This window comes from Typopeltis vanoorti, chromosome 4 (assembly GCF_054136105.1).
Source record: "Typopeltis vanoorti isolate ZY-2024b chromosome 4, IOZ_Tvanoo_1.0, whole genome shotgun sequence".
In the NCBI taxonomy this organism is placed as follows: Eukaryota; Metazoa; Arthropoda; class Arachnida; order Uropygi; family Thelyphonidae; genus Typopeltis; species Typopeltis vanoorti.
Window position 1 is genome coordinate 157,559,442 of NC_143552.1, and position 22,930 is coordinate 157,582,371.

General features: G+C 34.9%; 1 protein-coding gene across 1 annotated transcript in view; it reads right to left on the minus strand.

Moving 5' to 3' along the window:
* Window positions 1-22,930, minus strand: part of LOC150107787 (E3 ubiquitin-protein ligase RNF10) — a 280,258-nt gene that overhangs the window by 143,333 nt on the left and 113,995 nt on the right. The window contains exons 7-8 of the mRNA XM_090392188.1: window positions 17,499-17,647; window positions 7,706-7,831 (exon numbers count right to left, since the gene is read on the minus strand). Coding sequence (XP_090248314.1) covers window positions 7,706-7,831; window positions 17,499-17,647 — 275 coding nt within the window. The remainder of the gene's footprint in view (window positions 1-7,705; window positions 7,832-17,498; window positions 17,648-22,930) is intronic.

Genomic DNA, 22,930 nt, shown 5'->3' on the forward strand with positions numbered 1-22,930 from the left:
ATAGGGGCTTGATATTTCATGGACATTTTGCTAAAATTTTGAGGACAACACAGCGAATTATTGCAATGATGGGGAGAACTTTGATCAGGCCACACATGCATCACTGTGCACAGATTTGGTCACGAAGTTTGCATAAGGATGATGAGATGTTGGAGAGGGTCCAGAGACAATTGGCTAAGTTGGTTTCTAGTCTTTAAAATTGGAATATGAGGACAGATTGGGGACAAATTACAGAGCCTAGTGGATACATGATTGAGATAAGTTGGTAAGGAGTAATTACCAGATTAGCGTGGATGAGATTTTTCATAGAATATCTGGAGACAGGGAGAGAACAAGAGGCCATTCCTGGAAGTTGTATAAGGTGGGTGTAAGCAAGCAGGTGAGGAGTAGATTTTTCACATGGAGAGTAGTGGGTGATTGGAATGTATTTCCTGAGAGCATGGTGACTGTGGGGACAGTGAGTACATTTAAGTCAAGGTATAATGAACTGTGCATGTAAGAGTAGGACCTCTCACGATGAGTCTCAACTCCATGGAGGTTGGCTGATAATAATAAGAAAATTATTCCATACATCGAGAATATTTTTATCTTCAATTTTCATGTTCCTCTTCAACTTTAATTCCTTTTATAGTATTCTGTTCTCCATTTCTGAGCTTTTTCAATACCCTCCAGAATATTTTACCACCTTCCTGACATTTATTTTCTATGTTCTTAACGAAGTCTTCCCATGACTTTTGTTTAGCTAATTTTACACAATGATTTGGTTTCTTACATTTTTCTCTGTATTCTTTAAGAGCACAAGCTGACTTACTTAGCAGGAACTTTCGATATGTCTTCTTCTTTCCCTTGACTGCCTTTAACTTCCTGAGTCCATAACGGAGTTGATTTTTCTATTCTTGCAAGATTACCTAACTGCATGCCTCTCTGAGCTGAATTAATCAAAGTTTTCTTTGGGGCTTGTTATTGTTTTTGAACTCATTCAGTTTTTCTTTCAGTTATTTGAGTCTACAGTTCACATCTGATAGCTGTTCAAATCTGATTTGTAACCATAACTCAAAATATAATTCAAGTCTGCAGATTCCTGAGTATACTGAATATCTGCTGTAATATAATAAATTTAGTTTAATCCTTTATCCAAGTGTACGCACACAAAGTTTGCACCTAAAGTATCTTCAGGACTGAAGCAACTCGTGGTAAAGGTGGACCAAGCTCTCATCACTCCTTGTCTTAGTATCTCCCATAATCCAAAGCACATCTTCTTGCTGACATGTATAATGCTATGCATTAAGGGAAGGGCCACTACCCAGAGGTGGTGATACTAAGGCAGACGCAATGGAGAAGTCATATTTACCTATACGAGTTGTCAAAAGGTGTCTCACCTTATTATTAAATTACTCTGGATTTAGAGAAAGATGTTGGAAGTTTTTTCCCCACTTGGTTAGACCATAATAAATTTAGTTTAATCCTTTATCCAAGTGTAAGCAAAAACAAAGTTTGTGCCTGAAGTATCTTCAGGACTGAGGCAACTCGTGGTAAAGGTGAACCAAGCTCTCATCATTCCTTGTCTTAGTATAGGTAAATATGACTTCTCCATTGTGTCTGCCTTAGTATCACCACCTCTGGGTCTGGCTCCCACTGATGAGACCTCAATAAAGGTTGAAACTGGTCTGGGTAGTGGCCCTTCCTTTAATGCATAGTATTATACATGTCAGCAAGGAGATGTGCTTTGCATTATGGGAGATACTAAAACAAGGAGTGATGAGAGCTTGGTCCACTTTACCACGAGTTGCCTCAGTCCTGAAGATATTTCAAGCGAAAACTTTGTTTGCTTTCACTTGGATAAAGGATTAAACCAAATTTATGATAGTCTAACCAAGTGGGAAAAAAAACTTCCAACATCTGCTGTAATAAATTTAATAAAAAAAATCAGCAAATAAAAAAGACAGACAATGACATTAGCAGAAACATTGAAACCAACTGCATCCCTAAATATTTCAGCTATTTAGGCACAATTTTTAGCGATGATGGCAAATTAAACTTGGAAAGAGGCAGCAACATTAGCAAAGTTGGTATGGTAGGAAGTCAATGGAATAAGAGAGAAATTAGTCAAAACATGGAACTAGCTATATACAAGACAAACCAATTTTAACTTATGGATCTCAGAGCTGGGTTAGAAATAAAACACTTGATCAAAGACTGGAGACCACAGATATGAGACTTCTGAGATAGATTAAGGACCTGAACAGATGGAATCAATGGCAGTTTAATATCATATTAAAAAGGAAAGAACATGACAATGTTAGCATTCAGGAATGTGTTAGCTTAGATAATCTTGAGAAGTATGACCACTTAAACAAAATGGGTGAGGAAAGGTTAGCAAAACAAGTGTTGTTTGTTAGGATGGCAGGAAAAAGACCAAGATCTGAAGTAAAAAGTGCCTTAGAAGACAGAAATATAAAATCTGATAATACCGGAAGCTTGAGAGATAACAGATTAATTTGGAAGAAAATGATTGATAAAAACTAATGATGCAACTTTTCATGTAATGTTATCATAATATCCTGTATCCCATCCCCTATGTCAGGAATTTGATGATGGAGATGAAAAGCTTTCTTTGGCAGTGAGCTGTTCTAAATCAAAACGCAACCCCCCCCCTCCCCATCTTCTATGCCAATGTTTACCAAAGTTTCATTACCTACACACACACCTTTTAAAATTTTAGCAATAGTGGCATACCTCTCTCCCCCTCAGGCAAAGGCAATTTGGGAAAAGTTATAATTCATTCAAACATGAATTACAAAGATTTATTTTTCAACATTTGCATTATAATAAATACAAACATGAAACAATTTTTTTAATTATTAAATATATTTTTAATTATATGAATCCAATACATCCAGCAGAGTTCTGACCATGTGGTTTGAACTACTTGAGTTTAAATTTTTAATGCAAACGAACACAGCCATAACAGAGGTCAGTCGATGCCAAGAGATACATTATTTAAAACTTCCTTCAGATTTTTTTAGCTATTGAAATATTAATTATAAAATAGGTGTGCACTTATCTGTGACAGTATACAGCAACAAAATATAAAAGCAAAAATTAATCAAAATTAACTGACATGCTTTGTACTCCCTGAAATCAGGTGAAAAACTGAACAGTTGTTGTGCGATTTTCTTTCTTGACTACTCGTATAATAACTATAACACTTTTTTTGAATGTTAGTCAAGTGAGTTTTAATTTATCGTCCTACATGTTTCACTGATTTTTGCTATCGGCATCTTCAGGGAATACAAATGGTAAGCTATATGAAGGTAACAGACTAGGTTTTAACTGACAGTTCTAATTCATACAAAATTAGTATTGTGCGAGACAATGCGCACATCTCAGGAACATGATTTGTTACGAGACATAATGTAATTGGCATGAAAGTTCATTTCTTTGATGTTTAGTGATCTAATTAAAGCTTTCAAAATTTCCGGTAGGATTAGACCTTGATTCTTATTTAGGTTTCCTGTTGAACAGGTGACCATAGCAGCCTCCTTGAAGGTTCTGGAATGATAGTTATCTTCTAAATAGGGCATATGACTCTTATCCCACTCAATGAGATGGTTTGTAGAGGCAAAGTGGCAAGAAAGTCCTGAAATATCTTGTCTGTTGTTTCTGACATATCTTATTCGTTTCGAAGCTTCTAGAGTTCTGACCAACATAACTAACACCACAGGAGCAAGGTATATTATATACTCCAGAGTACTTGTAGAATGGATGAGGGTCTTTCGGTGAACTTAAAAACTTCCGAATAGTATTGACCGGCATGAATGCTACTCTAATATATGGTTTTAGAAGGATAGCCAATTTTTTGGAAATGCTGCTGACAAATGGAATAGTTATAGTACTGATGTATTGGGTGTCATCACGTTGTCTTTGTGGTATATCCAAAAAGAGAATCTTGTTGCAGAGTCTTTTTGGATAACCATTTAAGGATAGCTCTCTCTGGATATTGTAGTTAATTCTTTTTGTAAGTCATCTTGGTCTGATGTGTAATGTATAGCTCTTTTCTTAAGCATATGGATAATGCTGAGTTTCTGGGATATATGACGTGATGAGTTGAAATGGAGGTAACGTCCAGTATTCGTAGGTTTTCTATACACAGACAAGTTGATACTGCTATTATGAGGTTATCTGCAGGGATAGAAAAATCAGAACTCCCTGGTGGACACAGGAAGTTAAAGAGGCAGTGAATGAAAAGAAGAAAGCATATCAAAAGTTCCCAAAAAATTATATCAAAAGTATATCAAAAATGGCAAATAAGTCAGCTTGTGCTCTTAGAGAATATAGAGACAAATGTAAGAAAGCTAAACACTGTGTAAAACTAGCTAAACAAAAGTCATGGGAAGACTTTGGTAAGAACATAGAAAATAAATATCAAGAAGGTGGCAACTTAGTCTGGAGGTTGTTGAAGAAGCTCAGAAAGGAAGGAAAGAGTGCTGTAAAAGGAATTAGAGATGATAAAGGTGATATGAAAACTGGAGAAAAAGATATCCTTGAAGTATGGAGTAATTACTTCGAAAAATTGCTAAATGAAACTAGCAGTGATGACAGCACAGTGATAAAAAACACGGGCCAGTCATGCAATCAGGAATACATATCCATGCTTGAAGTAGAAAACGCCATCAAAAGTCTGAAACGTGGAAAGGCAGCTGGAGTAGATGATATTAGACCAGAAATGCTCAAGTATGACGGTATAAAAGTTTTACAGTGGCTACACTGCATAGTTCAGAGGGCCTGGACACAAGGATGAATTCCAGATGATTGGAGTAGAGCTCTCATAGTACCCATATATAAAAAAGGAAATAAAACTGGTTGTGAGCAACAATCAGTTTTATTACAGAGGTATTTCTCTACTGAGTGTTCCTGGTAAGATTTATGCCAGTATATTTGAGAAATGGTTGAGAAGGATTGTGGAAGAGAAGCTTGGTGAGGATCAAGCTGGATTCAGGCCAAATAGAGGCTGTCAGGATCAGATATTCACTTTACGACAAATAGTTGAAAGTCATGGGAATATAACAAAGATCTGTATTTAAGTTTTTTAGATCTGGAAAAAGCATATGACAAGGTGCCAAGAGAGAAGCTATTCAAAACGCTACAGTTGTATGGTGTCAGTGGATCATTACATAAAGCAATACTTAGTCTTTATTTGAGTTGTAAATCAGCAGTTAGAATTGAAGGAAGTACAGGGAGATGGTTTAATGTTAAATCTGGTGTGAGACAAGGATGTACATTATCCCCTCGTTTATTCATCATCTATATGGATTACATTATGAAGGAAAGTGGTATTAAACATGATATCAAAATTGGAGATGTGAATGTCAGCTCTTTGCTTTATGCGGACGATGTTATACTTCTAAATAAATCTGCTACAAGTCTGCAAGATTCTCTGACTAAATTGAATAGCTGTTGTAATAGATATGGTATGAAGGTAAGCAATAAAAAGACAAAAACAATGAAAATAGGCAGAATCATTGAAAATGTCAACTGTGTTGTGAATGGAGAACCTGTGGAACAAGTAAAACATTTCAGCTATTTAGGCACGATTTTTACTGAAGATGGTAAATTAAATATAGAAATAGACAACAGAATCAGCAAAGCTGGTATGGTGGGAAGTCAATTGAATAAATTCATATGGAATAAGAGAGAAATTAGTCGGAACACTAAATTAGCTGTATACAAGACAGTGTTCAAACCAGTTTTAACTTATGGATCTGAGAGCTGGGTTAGAAGTAAAACACTTGACCAAAGACTAGAGACCACAGATATGAGAGTCCTGAGAAAAATTATAGGCGTGAACAGATGGCATCAATGGCAGTATCATATTAAAAACGACGATATTAGGAAAGAACTTGACATTGTCTGCATCCAGGAATGCGTTAGCAGAGCTAATCTCAGGTGGTATGGTCACTTAAACAGAATGGGCGAGGAAAGATTAGCAAAAGAAGTATTCTCTGCCAGGTTGGCAGCAAAACGACCCAGAGGAAGACCAAGATATAGGTGGATTGATACAGTACAAAGTTCTTTAGATGATAGAAATATAACATCTGATAATGTTGGAGTCTTCACAAGTAACAGACTGATTTGGAGGAAAATTGTAGATAGGAAATTAATAATGATTAATTTTTTTCATGTAGTACTATCATATCCTGTACACCCATTGAGGGTACATGGCAGGAATTTGATGATGATGATTGATATTTTCAATGCTTCTGCCTATTTTCATTGTCTTTGTCTTGTTATTGCTGACCTCCATACTATATCTATTACAACAATTATTCAATTTAGTCAGAGAATCTTGCAGACTTGTAGCGGATTTATATAGAAGTATAACATCATCCGCATAAAGCAAAGAGACGACATTAACATCCAATTTTGATAACAGGTTTAATAACACTTTCCTTCATAATGTGATCCATATAGATAATAAATAACAGAGGGGATAATATAGATCCTTGTCTGGATCTATATTATCCCCTCTGTTATTTAAAATTAAATAACAGAGGGTATTTAATCATCTTCCTGTCAATTCTAACTGCTGACTTACAACTCAAATCCAGGAACTTTTGATATGCTTTCTTCTTTTCCTCTAACTTCCTGTGTCCACCATGGAGTTCGATTTTTCTATCCTTGCAGATAACCTCACCACATGCCTCTCTGGTTGCATCAATCAATGTTTTCTTCAGAGCTTGCAATTGAATCTCCGAGGATTGATTCTCGTTCTCAAACTCTTTCATTTTTATTTGAATAATGTTTGTATATTTTAGTCTACAGATCACATCTGACAGTTGCTCAACTTTTATTCGCTTTAAAACTTTCTTAAATGTTCTTTTCAATATGAAATTCAATTTTATCTTGCTCAAGATGAAATGGTGATCACTTCCAATTTCAAATTCTCTGTATACTCTAGTGTCCTGCACTAGAGAGAAAACATCAATATCATTGATAGCAGAGTCTATGAGACTTTTCTTATTCCTTGTGTCTTCTCTCCATGTGAATTTGTACACATTTTCATGTTGGAACATGGTGTTAGTAATAACTAGTCCATGTCCTGAGATCATTTAGACAGAAATCCAACACGTATTTGCCATTATTATTATTACTAACATTATAGCAATACTTTCTGATAGTAAACCAGAGATAACAATGATTTGGTCATAATTGCATGTGTCATTATACAATATTATACAATGACAAATCATTTAGCATTTAAAAAGGACAACACTACATACTATTCAGAAATAGTCACTTAACAGTGTACTTTTTATACTAATGAAAAAAATACAGTTAACTATATACTGATATCTGATTTTTTTTTTTTTTTCAGTCAAGTCAGATCTTGTTACACCTTAATTTATTATTATGTAACTTGCCATCAATTTCATTTCCAATGACAGATAAAACCAAAATTAAATCAATTATATTTAATTTATAATTAACTCAGTTATAACACAACTCTGTCCATTTCTGATTTTAGGCTATATTTATATTCATCTTGAAGCAGCTTATTTAGACAAAAACCTTTTTTTCCTGATGTGTGCAAAACAAAACATAAGTTTACTTGTGTGTGTGTATTTTTTTTTTTTGTTTGTTTGTTTTAATTCAACAATAAAACTAAAAATAACACAAAATTATTTATGAAAGAAATAAAGCATACCTTATATATTTCATTATGACATTTATGTGTTTCAATGGAAGCACTTGCACATAATGTTCCTACTGGATCAGCATTCATTACAGCACATTCCATTTTTGCCAAACATTTTTCCCGCTCATTAAGAAGCTAAAAATGAAATCCAGAAAAATAAGAAAACTGCAGAAATAACTCAAAAAAATAAGCACAGCAGACATTATAGTAAGTTTATTGAGAATAATAGTTATGATGCAAAGTTTGTTATATCCCCCAAACACACTAGAATGGATCTCACAGGGATAAATAACCTCAATACATGGCAAAAACAACCATTTTGTTGAATGGAATAAATAATGGATAATTCACATGATAAATTGGTTATAAAACTTTTGCCCACATACCAAGAGCATTTTCAGTATAAATATGAAAATGCTGGAATACTGAAATATAAACCCACGTAATGGAAAAAATTAAAACATTGAAAACATGAAGATGAAATCATAGTTTTAGCATCATGCTCATGTTTTACTAACCAAAAATACTGGAGAAAAAATAAAATAAAATAATTGTGAGAGGCAAAGTCGTAAGAACTATCTCCCACAAAGGGGCTAATTGTAGACAATTAGATGAACAGAGATTCAGGCAAGACAGTAATGCTTCACAGCTCTCTTTGCACAAATCACTCCATGAGCAAAGAGCTTTTAGGTAGCTCTTTGCTCATGGAGGTCTTAAGCCATTTTCTGAAGGACTGTCTAGAGGTGATAGTAAATTATTTGAGACTAGACTATCATAGTGAAATAATTAAATATAATTTTGATGTTCTTTGTAAAAAAAACTGATAGATGTTGATTGTCAAAAAAGTAAGATAGCGACTAATGTGTTAGAGATATGATGAGGGAAGTGACTCTTGCAGAATCCCAAAATAAGAAAATCTTGCAAACAGAATGGAAGCAAATGAAGGGCTATAGCTCTAAATGCATCGGGAAGTTGTTAAATAAATCCAGAATAACAAGCATGAAGAATTCTCTAACTAAATTGAATAGCTGCTGTAATAAGTTTGCCATGAAAATCAGCAATAAAAAGACAGACTGTGGAAACAAGAATATTGAAAACATCAGTTACATTCTCAATGGAGAACCTATAGAACAAGTAAAGCATTTCAGCTATTTAGATGCAAATTTTAGTGAAGATTGTAGATTAAATCAGTGGCACAAGGATACTGTGTCAGCAAAGCTAATCTTAGATGATATGAGACAATGGGAGAGGAAAGATGAGCAAAACAAGTTTTTTTTTTTTTTTGCCATTGGCTGGCACTATCTCTGGTTCATCTCTCTGAAACTCAACAATTGTGACTTTTTCTCCAAAGACTGTAACCAAGTTCTCTATGGTTTAATACATGATTAGCTTGCTCATTTGTTTTGTGTTCTGATCAGTGAGTTATTTATTTTTCTTAAGCATTTCAAATGCTCTGATTTTCTGTATTTCTTTCTGATTTGGTCTTCATGTCTCAACTCTGTATGCTGCTGTAGGTATAATAATGGTTTTATAGTTTTAGTTTGAGACTTTTCTTGAAATGCTGTAATTTTTCCATATTTTGTTTAATTTATTCACATTAGACCATCCTATGTCAAGTCTGAATTTTACGGTTTCTGTGTTGTCGAGGTTATAATATTTAAATTGCTTTACCTGTTCGAGTATATGATTTTCTAAATTTATTGAGAATTTTTTTCTCATCTCTTCCTATTTTCATTTGTTTTAGTTTTGCTTAAATGCTTTAGAAGATCAAAATACAAGATATGACAAGGAAGTTAGTAATGATGTAACTTTTTCATGTAGTATGATTATGATATCCTGTACACCTGTAGAAGGCACATCTGATGATGATTCATCAGCTCCACAGGTGTACAGGATATCATAATCATACTACATATTCTTTGGCAGCTTCATGAGCACTTGAAGTCTCCCATGAAGCTGACAAAGAATGAAGAAGAGGACGCACCATCCCAATCAGAAAAGATGAACACAAATGCCACATCGAATACCTCCACAATGGTAAAACAGGACTATCAGACCATGCACTCCAAACATGCCACAAATTGACTGGAAAGGCATTAAGTTCCTGCACTACACTAAAACATGGTTTGAAAGAAAAGAAAAAGAAAACAAAGAAGTTTGTGAAATGCTGAAACATCACCCAAATCTGAACAAAAATGGATTAATTATTCCAAGAGTGTGGAGGGCCCATCTATAGGCCCTCCACATTCACCCATATAATCAACCAGAACAATTCCAGAAGAAAATCACAATACAAAAGGACTTTAATCCACATGTATCAAAAGCTTAAGATTAATGTTTTAGAGAAGATGTTTGATATGCTTCATGAAGCAGTAAGCACAAGGGAAAGAGGACTTCTATTTTTCTAGTAAAACTTATTATGACAAATGAAATAACTCAAATGAATAAGACAAACAACAATCTTGCAACAAAGTAATTCCAAGGTTTCTTCTAAAGGAACGTTCATAAAGAGGAAAGCAATGTCAAGACTAATTAATAAATCCATACCAAGTTCTGTGATTTATTGTTGAAATGTAGATTTTTTAACATAAGATGGGAATTTGCCAATGAAGTAAAACAGTAAGATGCTTGGCAAGCTTATATTGTAGCTAGGACAACCAATGTGATATACAAGTTTTAATGGGAATGTAAAGTTTGTGAATATAAGGGAATTCCACCTGTCTAAGAAACTAACCACGATAAGATGCATTTAAAATCAAAAACTTATCATGGCTAGTTTACCCTTATCCTTAAGTGAAGTTACCCACAAGAAACTTCACCTAAGGTTATTCACTCTGTTCAACTGATTTGAGGTGGAACTGTAAAAAAGGGAATGGTATATGAACAAAGTAACAATGTAAGCTTCCTGTAGTATATGGGAAGTCCCCCCCCCATTCTTACTAGTTACTTCAGAGAGCATTTTAAATGACATGTTTTTCATTCAAAATGCTTTCATTCTAAGCTTTCAGTATATGATACAAGATATGGATGATACTTTTGCTGTCTGGCAAGATTCTCTATTCAAACGACAGGACTTTCTTGCCAAAATAATGCCCCATTCATTCTAGGCAATAGTTTACATTAGAAACAGAGGATAACAATTATTGCCTCCCACTTTTTTTTAAAAAAAGATTTCATTCATCAGCTAGATGGGGAAATGCAGTTCAAAATACACAACAGTCATTATATTCACTCATTTGTGTCAAAAATTTGATAAGAACTCTCATTCACAGAGCTTACCTCCCTCTGCTCTGCTGACATCATCTTGAATGAAGAAATACATCAAATCCACTTTCTTGTCCAATGGTTAAAGTGAATCTTGCATCAATAAAGATATTGGGCTTCTTCGATTTCTCAAGAGGGATTGAAAGCCCAGTCTGCAAGATTTCCTTTTTTCCTCAAGTTCTACAGAGGGCAGACTTCACTGCATTCCTGTGCTTTTGGCAAATTCAAAATCTGCAGCTGTTTTCAAAGAATATGTACAAGATTTACCAAAGATTATCAAAGACTATTTACCAGACTATGTGAAGTCCTCTTTCCCCTGTGCTTACTGCTTTACTCCACGAAGCATATCAAAATTACATTAAATTCAATATGCTGGAACAATTCTAGTCTTGAAGAACATGCAATCACTTCTAAACACTAGGATTCTTTGCAAAAAGAATATAAAGCCCTGAGAGGGAAAAAAAAAAAGTTTCCCTATGATGTGATTATACAAAGATCTGAGAAGTCTCACATCAATCTTAAAAGATTTGGTGGTTTACAGTTATCTCCTAAGTGGAAGATGCTATATCAGAACTCTTACCATGACTATTTTTATATTACTTATTTACATGAAAACTCACAGCATAGGTAATACTATTTATTTGATTAGAAGACCAGATATTTTGGTCTGAAACTTACAGACCATCTTCAGTGGCAGTGACAGTTGATTACAAGGTAGAATGCAAACAATGGATTTATTTGAAACAGAACAAGTATATTGACATTTTGGTTGTATGGACTCACAATAAAGAAACTTCATGGTTTTTAGCTACTATAAATACTTTGCATCCTCATATTAAATTCACTATGGAAATTGAAAGAGACAACAAATTATACTTTTTAGACATTCTTCTTATTCACTCACTATTGATAATATCACTGGATGCTACATCTTCAGCAATCTGCACACCATCTTTCTGAAAAGATGGGAATTATAAAATCTTTAATTTGAAGTGCTAACACTAATTGTTCGACTCCTCATCAATTACTGGAAGAACTCTCAAATATCAAACAATATATGAAATTAAACGGCTTCTAAGCTACACAACATCTGAGTCCTACAACCTAACCTCAACAAGAAGGAAACAGTAGGCTGAGTTCCAATCCCATACATTTTAGGCATTTCAGAATTCAAGAAATACAATTTAGTGGCTACTTTTATACTTATCAATAAATTTTCAACTTGCTTCCCCTCTTCAAAAGATAAATGCTCACCAATGTATCTCTCCCTGGTGTATTTCAAGTTCCTTGTGACAGCTATCTATCCTACTTTGGACAAACTGAACACTCAATAAAAAAGAGAATACAAGAACATAAATCATATATTAGCCATAAGAAATCTGATAAATCTGGCTTAGCTCGACATGGAATAGACACAGACTATAATATTCTTTAGTCTGAAACACGCCTACTACATAGCTGTTGATACAAATTTGAGCATTTGTTTAAAGAGAGTGCTGAAGCCTTGCTTCACCGCCCAAACTTGAATGGGAATGACTGCTTATCTTTATCGGAAATGTGAGGAAGTCTGATTAGAATAACAAGTCATTAAGATTTTTTAAGTTATAATTAACCATTTCCTCAGTTATAACATTACATTGTTATAAATATAACATCCTGTGCTCGTCTTGTTTCAAATAAATCCATTGTTTGCATTCTACCTTGTAATCAACTGTCACTGCCACCAAACATGGTCTGTAAGTTTCAGACCGAAATATCTGGCATTCTAATCAAATAAATATTATTGCCTTTGCCTTGTGTAAATAAGTAATATAACTATGGGTATAAGTTTCTCTAAAAGAAAGAATTCATGACTATTTTTTTTTTAAACACTAAGAACTTCAGAACAATATGACTGTGTTGCTCTATGTAACTTACAATTTCATCCCTGAATATAAAGGCTGTTGACTTTCAATTGACCCAGTATCCTGCAATACAGCAGCATTGAGATACTGGGTCTTCTGTACACTTCCTTTCAGACATGTATACCACTATAGTATACTGAAGTAATTCGTGTGAAGTCAAAGGCCTCTATGTACAAGAGGCATAGTTGTGAAGATACTTCACACAAACCTTGTTTCCCATGCTTGGGTAAAGGATTAAAACAATATAATTTCTCTATAGTATAATTTCCTTTGTGAACAAGAAAAAAAAAATTTCTATTACTATCCCAGTTCCATCATTTCTTGCATATGGAAATGAGACTTTGCATTGATTTAGCCTTGGTGTCTTCCTAGGCCCAACTACCACTAATGAGAATTCAAAAAAGATCAAAAACTGATCTGGGTAATGATCCTTCTCCACAATGCATATAATATACATGTCTCAAGGGAAGGTGCTGAGCATCATGGGATACTGAGGTAACTGATGTGAAGTCAACAGCCTCTACATACAAGTAGCCTAGTCATGAAGATATTACCTAGAAAGATATTAACACAGCACATTTACTTACCCATAGTGTAAATGCCCTTTCAAAGACAAGTTCTTGAGAAATAAGTACTGGAAGATCACTATGTTTCAGAGAAACCTAAATTGCACACATTTTGGCAGTGAGGTATTTTGAAACATTCTTCCTTCAACAATACTTCCAAAGGTCATATATCAGTACTTCCAACACTGATATAACAGACCGTGGAATGTTCCCAAAAGCATTTTAATGGACTGAAATTCTGTGTAGGTTATTCAATTTTTTTTGCATTACTTTCCTCAATCCTGGTTACAATAGCATGTTGTATGACATAGTGCAAAAAATATGTTATGATGAAAGAGACATGAATCTAACCAGCTGCATTTATCCAGATTTGTTGTATATATTCCTGTGTTTTTTACTTCCAGGTCTTACAGCTAAAGGTTGAAGTTCATACCAGGAGAAAGAGCTTCAAACTATTATACCCTGATCAGCAAACTTCAAAATTAGTATGGTGCACTCAGACATAAAATTATTCTCTAGGCATTTTCACAACCACATTTGCCCATTCATATAAAATGAATAGGTGCAGCATGATTAGTAACACTGATTTCCAATTCCTTATGCAAGTTATGATGTTCTTTACACCAGTGATTACTGCTGAATGCTGGTGCATTCAGCTTATGCATAAATGCCCTTCAGTGAACCTGAGACATGCAATGTCCTATTACCAACTCAAACGCCTGTAAATTCTCCGAACTTCAGGGTTTCTGTTATCACCTTCGATCTCCTGGTCTTAGCCTTTTCATCTTAAGTCAACAGGTAATCCACGTGCCACTGATAGTGAGCAAATACACCAACTTTGGTGCTATGGCAGTTTATATTATATGGTGGCACAGACTATAAATGACAACAGAAATATACATATCAGTACCTTTCTTTTAAAAATAAGTTGTATTTGACACCTAAACATAGTCGAATAGCTTTCCTTTTAATGATATTTAATACAAAATGAATAATTTAGTCAACCAAAGGGCTCTGTACAGGAATCAAAAAGAAAATGATGGTACAAAATTAAATGTCATGTAAGCTAGTGTGTCATCCATTTAAATAAAGGCCCAGCTGTTTTTGTCAAAGAACTAGGGAGAATAGTGAAAAGAAAGCTATTTGAACACACTGAAACTCAAGAGCAGCAGCATTTAAGATAGGCATTATCAATGGAAAAGAAATACCAAAACAAAAAAGACAAACAGGTGAGATTCTTCTGAATAACAAATACAAGATATTATATTTAAGTAACAGTGATCAGGGAAGGGAAATGAGTCTATATTCAATCTTAATATGAAGAAAATCTTCCTAATGGGAAGCAATATCATGTAGAATGATGTGAGCAAACATCAAAATGGGGAATTGGAGAGACTTATTTGTGCCCATGATCCCAAAGAAGGTTCTACTAAGGAAGAAGTGGAAGAATTTTTCAAATCATATGAGAAGGCAGAACATAGAAAAAAAAAAAAAAAAAAAAAGGAAAAGACAAGTACTTGAGAAATCATAGAATATAACAAGGATCTGAATTTAAGTTTTGAAGAGTTGGAAAAGACACATGACAAGGTGAGAAGGAAAAGCTGTTCAAAAGTATACTCTCATATGGTGTGAATGGGACATCAAATAGGGCAATACACCATCATCACTGTTCATCATCATTTATGGGGATCCCATTATGAAGTGGCATTAAACCTGACACCAAAATTGGAGATGTTAAACTCTGCTCTTTACACATATTATGTTATATTCCTAAAATCCAGTACAAGGTCTGCATATTCCTTAAATAAATCTGTAAAAGTACTAAAAGCACTGTAATAAAATTTGACAGGAAAATCAGATAGAGTATGAAAATAAGAAGGAACATGAAAAATATCAACTATATTTTGAATGGAGAACCTTTAGAATAAATTAAATATGGAAATGGACAACAGAGCAGAATTTATATGAAATGAGAGGAAAATTAGTCAAAATTAGTCTAAACCAGTTCTAAGACAGTGTTCAAACCAATTATAACTTATGAATCTGAGAACTGGGTTAGAAAGAAGAGTTTTAACCCAAATTACTACACATACACAGTTTGGCATAGATCCCACATGGTGCTGGATTGCATTGCACACACTACATCCAATGGCAATCCATTCCAATCAAGCACCACCCTATGAGAGAAAAATCTAGCCCCTCTCCCCTTCTTAGCAGAATTCATTCTCAGCTTCCAAGCATGTCCTCTTGTCCTTCCCCCACCCTCCATAAAATGAAAAATTCCATCAACTGAAATCCCGTATGCCTCAATCATATCACCCCTCTTTCTCCTGTTTGCTAATGTCTGCAGTCTACAAATTCTCAATCTGTCTTCATAATCAGTATTCCACAATCCTGATATCATTTTTAACACTCTCCTTTGCATTCTCTTCACTGTATCAGAATCAAAACAGAAATGAGGAGACCAGACCCCTGTGCACAATAATCCAAGTGAGGATTATCAAGGCCTTGTAAAGAAGCAAAATGATATCCTTATCTTTACATATGAATGTTTGTTTCAGCATTGCAATTTTCTTTTGAGTTGTATTTTGCTACATGGCCTCTGAACTTCAGCTTGTTATCTGCTAACACTCTAAGATCCCTAGTCTGATCAATTTCTTCTAGCATAAGCCTACCGATTTAATAGAAAATTGGATATCTAATCATGCCAAAGTGCATGACTTTACATTTACTGACATTGAAATAACATACATTTTCCCATGCCCACAAATACAACATATTCAAATCATCCTGCAAGTACTGCATATCAGCAGCATTTCTGATTTATCCTGCCTATCTTTGCATCATCAGCAAATAGCTGTATGTCCCATACATTCTCAATGGGATTCAGATACAGGCCAGAGAAGATGATGGAAATCGCTGACCCACTTCTGAACAATTCTTGAACATTGTTGTCCAAAAAACAACCATCACCTGCTGGATAAAAAGTTGACATTGCAGGATGGACCTGATCGGCAACAATGTTCAGATATTCCTTGAAGGACACCCAACCTTCCAGCAATATCAGAGGACAGGTTCTGTATGAACAGAACATACCCCACACCATGACACCACTTCCAGAACCATGATTTGTGTTTACAAGGCAACCTGGGTTCATTCCTTCATTGGACTCCCATCAAACTCTGCCTACTGTTGGTACAGAACAAGGTATACTATGACTCATCGGATTACATGACTTTTTTCCCAGTCTCACAGTGTCCAGTCATAGCATTCCTTGTTCCTGACACCACTGTAGATGAACTTTGCAGTTCTTCAGAGAAATCAGCAGTTTCTGTATAGGCATGCTGCCAATACCAATCCTCTTCAATTCCCTGCACATAGTTCGCTGAGATATGGGTCAGGAACAGCCTTTATTAAATGCTTCAGTCAATTGCTGCACACTGGAAGTTCTGTTTGTCTGTACAAGCCTTCCCAGATGACAGTGACCTTGTTCCTGATAGACTGAGACATCCTGGGTATTTACCCAGGATATCTCATCTTTTCAGAAATTACTCAGTTCTGCTGTTTTCAAAAACGTGGCTCCAGCCAGACAGTACCCACAATAAGATCTTTATTGAACTCCTGAAGATCCTTAGTTTTTTCCAGTGTGATCAACACTATTGATGACCAGCAGCATTCTTAAATAGCTGCTAAGAATAGGTGGTGATGCAAGTGACCAGATATTTTGCATATACACTGTGTAAATGATGTTTGCATACATCTGCATAAAGGTTTCGAATTCACCAGCTGGTGTGTATGTACACATACATTTTTTTAACATAGGCTGGAAATCCTGCTCTAGAGACTGAACATGAAATTTTTTCAAGCCTCCAATAAGTGGGGCAGTAGTCTCACACACCAGGCAATGAAATTCATCTCCCACTAAAGATAAACATTAATCTATGGTCAAGGCTGCTAAATGGAAGGCAGTATGCTAACTAGGCCAGCAAACAAAGCACAGTTTGCTTTGATTCAAATAATTATGGCAATAATGAAGACAAAAACATTTTAAATATTTAATATAAGTACCTCTAAAGCAGATTCAATAAAGCAGACTTCTGGTTTATCACCTTCTTCACTAAGTTGAGAAGTCAACTCAATGCGCTCCCTGTTGATTATATCACATACATGTTGCTTGCCAGCCAGGAGGAGTTTCTGGAAAGAATTTGCTGAAGAACCTACATTTAAAACAAAAACAATACACTGACACAATAACTAAATGTATACATACATAAGATGTACTCTTAATATGGTAAAGATGCAAATTTTTAATAAATATCTGCATATTAGGCAATCAGAATATTTTACAATAATTAACAATACTAAAGCTGTTTGTCAATAATAGAAAATTATCCTTGTTCTTCATTCCAGTGAACTTAATACTGGCTATTACAAAATAACTGTCATTTAAAATGAATTCTGAAAAACAAAAAACCCAAGTTAACAGTGAAAAAATTACTACTTTAAATTACCTGAAAACAGGTTTCTTCAGTTCACACAAAAATACAAGGAAATAAGTAAATAATATTTATTTAAAAGCCATATTTCAACCTGAATATTACAGGCCATTATCAGTAGCAAGGTTAATTAATTACAAACTAAAACACAAATGATGATTTGATTTGAAACAGTGAAAGTCACATGATGTTATACATAAAACAATGCAAAGATATAAATGAGAAAAAACTGTATTAGTTATTAATAAAAATTAATTAAATTTTAAAATAAACTTTCATGCTGTGTGAGTAGAATAAGACTCCCATATCTCAGTGAGAGGCAGTTGTTCATATTAATTTTTTTTATTTTAAAAGTTAAATCATTTTAATTAAAACTGATTAATTTAATTAATCCAAAGTGTTTATTTTATATAAGTTGAAGACCTAGTAGAAGTAGCAAGTTTTCTGACAAGTAATTTAGCTTAGGCTCTAAGAGAATACAGAGAAAAATTTAAGAAAGCAAAACACTGGGTAAAACTAGCTAAACAAAATTCATGGGAAGAATATAGAAAATAATCAACATAAGGAAGGTGTCAAAACATTCTAGAGTCTATTGAAAAACCTTAGAGATGGAGGAAAGAAGAATTAAAGATGATAAAGGTAACATGAAAACTGAAGATAAAGGTATTCTAGATGTCAAGCAATTACTTTGTAACACTGCTAAATTAAACAACCAGTGACAGAATAGTGGAAGAAAGCATTCAAGAGGAATGCAATCAGGAGTATATACAGGATGTCCCAAAATTCACGCAAGAAGCAATTTTGATAGAAAATACAGGTTTTTAATTAAAAATTGTAATTTCTTATTGATTCATAAAGTATACAGTATAGGGTTATGCATGGAATAGCATATCGGGTAAATGGCCTCCACGGCTTTGCTGGCACATACGCACTCTTTTGTTGAAATTTTCCATGACCGTTTTGCATAAATGTGGCTGAATTTCGTTGATACAGCAATCAATTTCCTCCTTCAAGGCGTGGGTGGTCGTGGGCTTGTTGGCATAAACCTTAGACTTCAAAAAACCCCAAAGAAAAAAGTCCAAGCGTTAAGTCACATGATCTGGGCAGCCAATTCTGATCACCAAAACAATAAATGACTCATGCAGTAATTGAATTGTTTCTCGGGCTGTATGGCATGTGGCACCGTCTTGTTGAAACCACATGTCGTCCACATCCATATCTTGCAATTTAGGCACAAAAAACTGGATTATCATGTCGCGATAGCGAGCACCATTAACTGTTATTGCCTTACCAGCCGCATTTTCGAAGAAGAATGGACCAATGATGCCTCCAGCCCAAAATTCGCACCAAACAGTGACACGTTATGGATGCATTTGTTTCTCAACAATCACTCGTGGATTTTCTGAACCCCAAATGCGACAATTTTGTCGATTAACGAAGCCATCAAGATGAAAATAAGCCTCATCGCTGAAGATAATTTTGTACGAAAAATAAGCATCCACTTGTTGTTGTTCCATAATCCATTCAACAAACTCTCTTCGCTGTGTGTGGTCACACACAGCGAATTCAGTTCTTGAGTCAATTGAACTTTGTAAGCATAAAGATGCAAATCTTTCGTGAGGATATGCTGTAGAGAGCTTCTCGAAATGCCCAATTCAAGACCACGGTGCCGAATTGATGTTCCTGGGCTCTCAGCAACACTCTCACGAACTGCTTCGATGTTTTCTGTTGAACAACTTGTTGAAGGATGGCCAGAGTGTATAAGATCACTAATTGATCCAGTTTCCATGAATTTTTTAATTAATCTTTTCACAGTTGATAAAGTTAAATCACTATTCCAACCATATTTTGTACGAAAATTGCGAACTGTAGCTGCCAAACCTTCATTATTTTTAAAATATTGCTCAACAATGAAAATGCATTGTTCTTTCGTGTAGCGCTCCATTTTTAATAACCCTGAACTGTCAGCTGTCACAGTCTTTTTTTTCTCGTTGGCAACACTTTACCGCACAAATGGCGCTAAATTTAAATCTTGCGTAAATTTTGGGACATCCTTTATATATATCAATGCTTTGAGTTAAAAACAGAAAGGTGAAGAGGCAGTTAGAATGGATGATATTTTAATCAGAAATGCTCAAATATGGACATATAAAAGATTTGCAATGCCTATACTATGTAATTCAGAAGGCCCGAACAGATAGTCAAATTTCAGATAATTGGAGTACAATTCTAATAGTACACATCTATAAAAAGGAAAATAAAACTGAATGTGAGAATTATAATTCCTCTAATGAATGCTCCTGGTAAGATTAGACAAGTCTACCAGAGAAAAGGCTAAAAGAAACAGTGGAACAGAAACTTGAAGAGCAAGCTGAGTTCAGACCAAATAGAGGTGGTCAGGATCAGATTTTCACTTAAAGACAAATAATTGAGAAATCATGAGAATATAACAGGGATCTGTATTTAAGTTTTATAGATCTGGAAAAAGCATGCGAAAGGTATTAAGAGAAAAGTTGCTCAAAGCACTATATAACTATGGTGTAGATGGGACATTATATCAAGCAATACTTAATCCATATGTGAATTGTAAGTTAGCAGTTAGAATTGAAGGCAGTTCAGGAAGATGGTTTGATGTTAAATTAGGAGTGCGACAAAGGTACACATTATCTCTGCTTTATTCATCTATATGGATCACATTATGAAGGAAATCGCCACTTGATATGAAAATTGGAGATTTTTGTTTACTTTATACAAATTATGTCACACTCCTAAAAAATCTGCTACAAGTCTGCAGGTACTAATAATTTTAATTCTTCTTCTCTCTTCCATCATCTATGTGGATGATGATGAGGCCGAATGAACTCTTTCCACTTCTGTCTGTCCCGGGAGAGTCCAAACAATTCTGTCCAGTTTGGTGTCACTTGTTGTGATTTGGTTTTCAGGTCCTCTTTTATTTTGTCTATCCATCTAATTCTGGGCTGTCCTTTGGATCTTTTACCTTCCATCGTTATATTCAGGGCTTTAGATGGTAGTCTTTCTGTTCCCATTCTGGTCACGTGGCCAAACCATCGCAGTTTTCTTTCTTGGATTTTGTCTATTATTGTTATTTCAGTATAAATAATTTTAATAATTCTAATAATTAGGTACTAATAATTTAAGTGGTGACAAACATAGTATGAAAGAAGATATGAAAGGTCTGTTGGAAGAAGCGAGAAAGAAACGTGAAAGAGTAAAAACTGTAGGATTACTATCTAGATATGATAGTACTGAGTTAAGAAGGTGGCAATGATAGCAAATGATTTCACGCGCAAGCTATGTAGAAGATATGGATGCGAGTTTTTAGATGTGTGGGGTGTGTTTGATGGCAGAAAAGATTTGTATAAGAATGATGGTCTGCACTTGAATTCATTTGGCATCAGAACCTGGAGAAATTACTTCTTGGTATGAAGACCCAATACAGAGAGTCAGGGAAACTAGATCATCAAGGGAGGAATGGGAAAAATGTGTGAAAGTTCAGCTATGGTATACAAACATAATAAAGATATGAATGTCTTTGAACATGGTTACGTATGTGGCGAAGGAGTGGGAAAATATGCTTTGGGTTCGGACCTTTTAAGTATGTCTGGGTAGGGAAAAGAGAAAATTCTAGAACAAGACCAAATAGATTGCATATCTAATTGCATAATTATAAGAATAGGCTAGGTCGTAATTTATTATGTCTATACACAAATGCCAGGAGCATTAGAAAGGGATGGCGTTTGTTGCTTTATTGAATATAACGTGACCTAAGATTGTTGGCATTAGTGAAACCTGGCTATCAGAATCAGATATAGTAAGTGGGATTAAGTGTAACGGACATACTATTTTTAGGAATGAAAGAAGAAATAGGAGTGCTACTAATGATATCAGATGACTTAAGTCCAGTTAGGGTAGAAATACAAGAAAACAATGATGCTAACAAAGACCCATGTAGCAGTGAGTTTGAGTCTATCTGGTGTGAGGTGGAGGTTAACAGAATGAAATATATGGTGGGTGTTGCTACAGACCTGGGGGTGTAGGAATGAAGAAATGCATTGCCAATTTAGCCTTAAGGGCACCAAGCGAATGATTATTATGGGTGACTTTAATTTTTCAAACATTGATTGGGTAGAAGAGAAATCTCATGATAAGAAAGAACAGGAATTTATTGAATTGTTGCGACACAACTTTCTCAAGCAGCATGTGAAAGAATGAACTCGAGGTAAAAGAGTGTTGGATTTGCTCATAGTGTTAGAAGGGATCTCTGTCAAGAATATGGCTATTTTACCACCAATTGGTGACAGTGATCATGCTGTTCTTTCTTGGGAAGTATCTACTTGTATTGAAGCTCCAATTAAAATAGGCTACATGCTGAACTACAAGGCTGGAAATTATGATCGACTTAGAAAAATACTATCATTGGTCCCATGGTATCAGTCACTGAATGGAAAAAATGTCAGCAATGCATGGGAATCTTTGAAAAAGTGCTTAAATGAGACGGTATCTCAATGTATCCCTAGGTTCGAAGAATAAACAGGTTGGGAATGAAATGGATGTGCAGCCTTATTAAGCAAGAGATCCACAAGAAGAAGATGATATGGAAAGAATATCATGAGAATAAGAGTCAGACTCAGGCCAGAAAAGTAACAAGTATTGTGAGAAAAGCTAAAATGGAGTATGAAAAGAAATTGGCCATGTTGAAGCAAACCTTGACATGTAAGGATAAGGAAGTAATTTTGCCTCTTTATAAGGCTTTGATAAGACCACACCTGGATTATTGTGTGCAGATTTAGTCTCCCGGGTACCAACAGGATAAAGAAGCTGTGAAAAGGGTGCAAAGAAGAGTTACAAAGATTATATCCGGATTGCAGACTCTGGTTAACAGGAGAAAGCGGGATGATATGATAGAGGTCTATAAACTTTTGAATGGGTGTTATAGCATTTCAAATGATGAAATTTTTCGTTATATGGAAGGCGGGGAGCGAA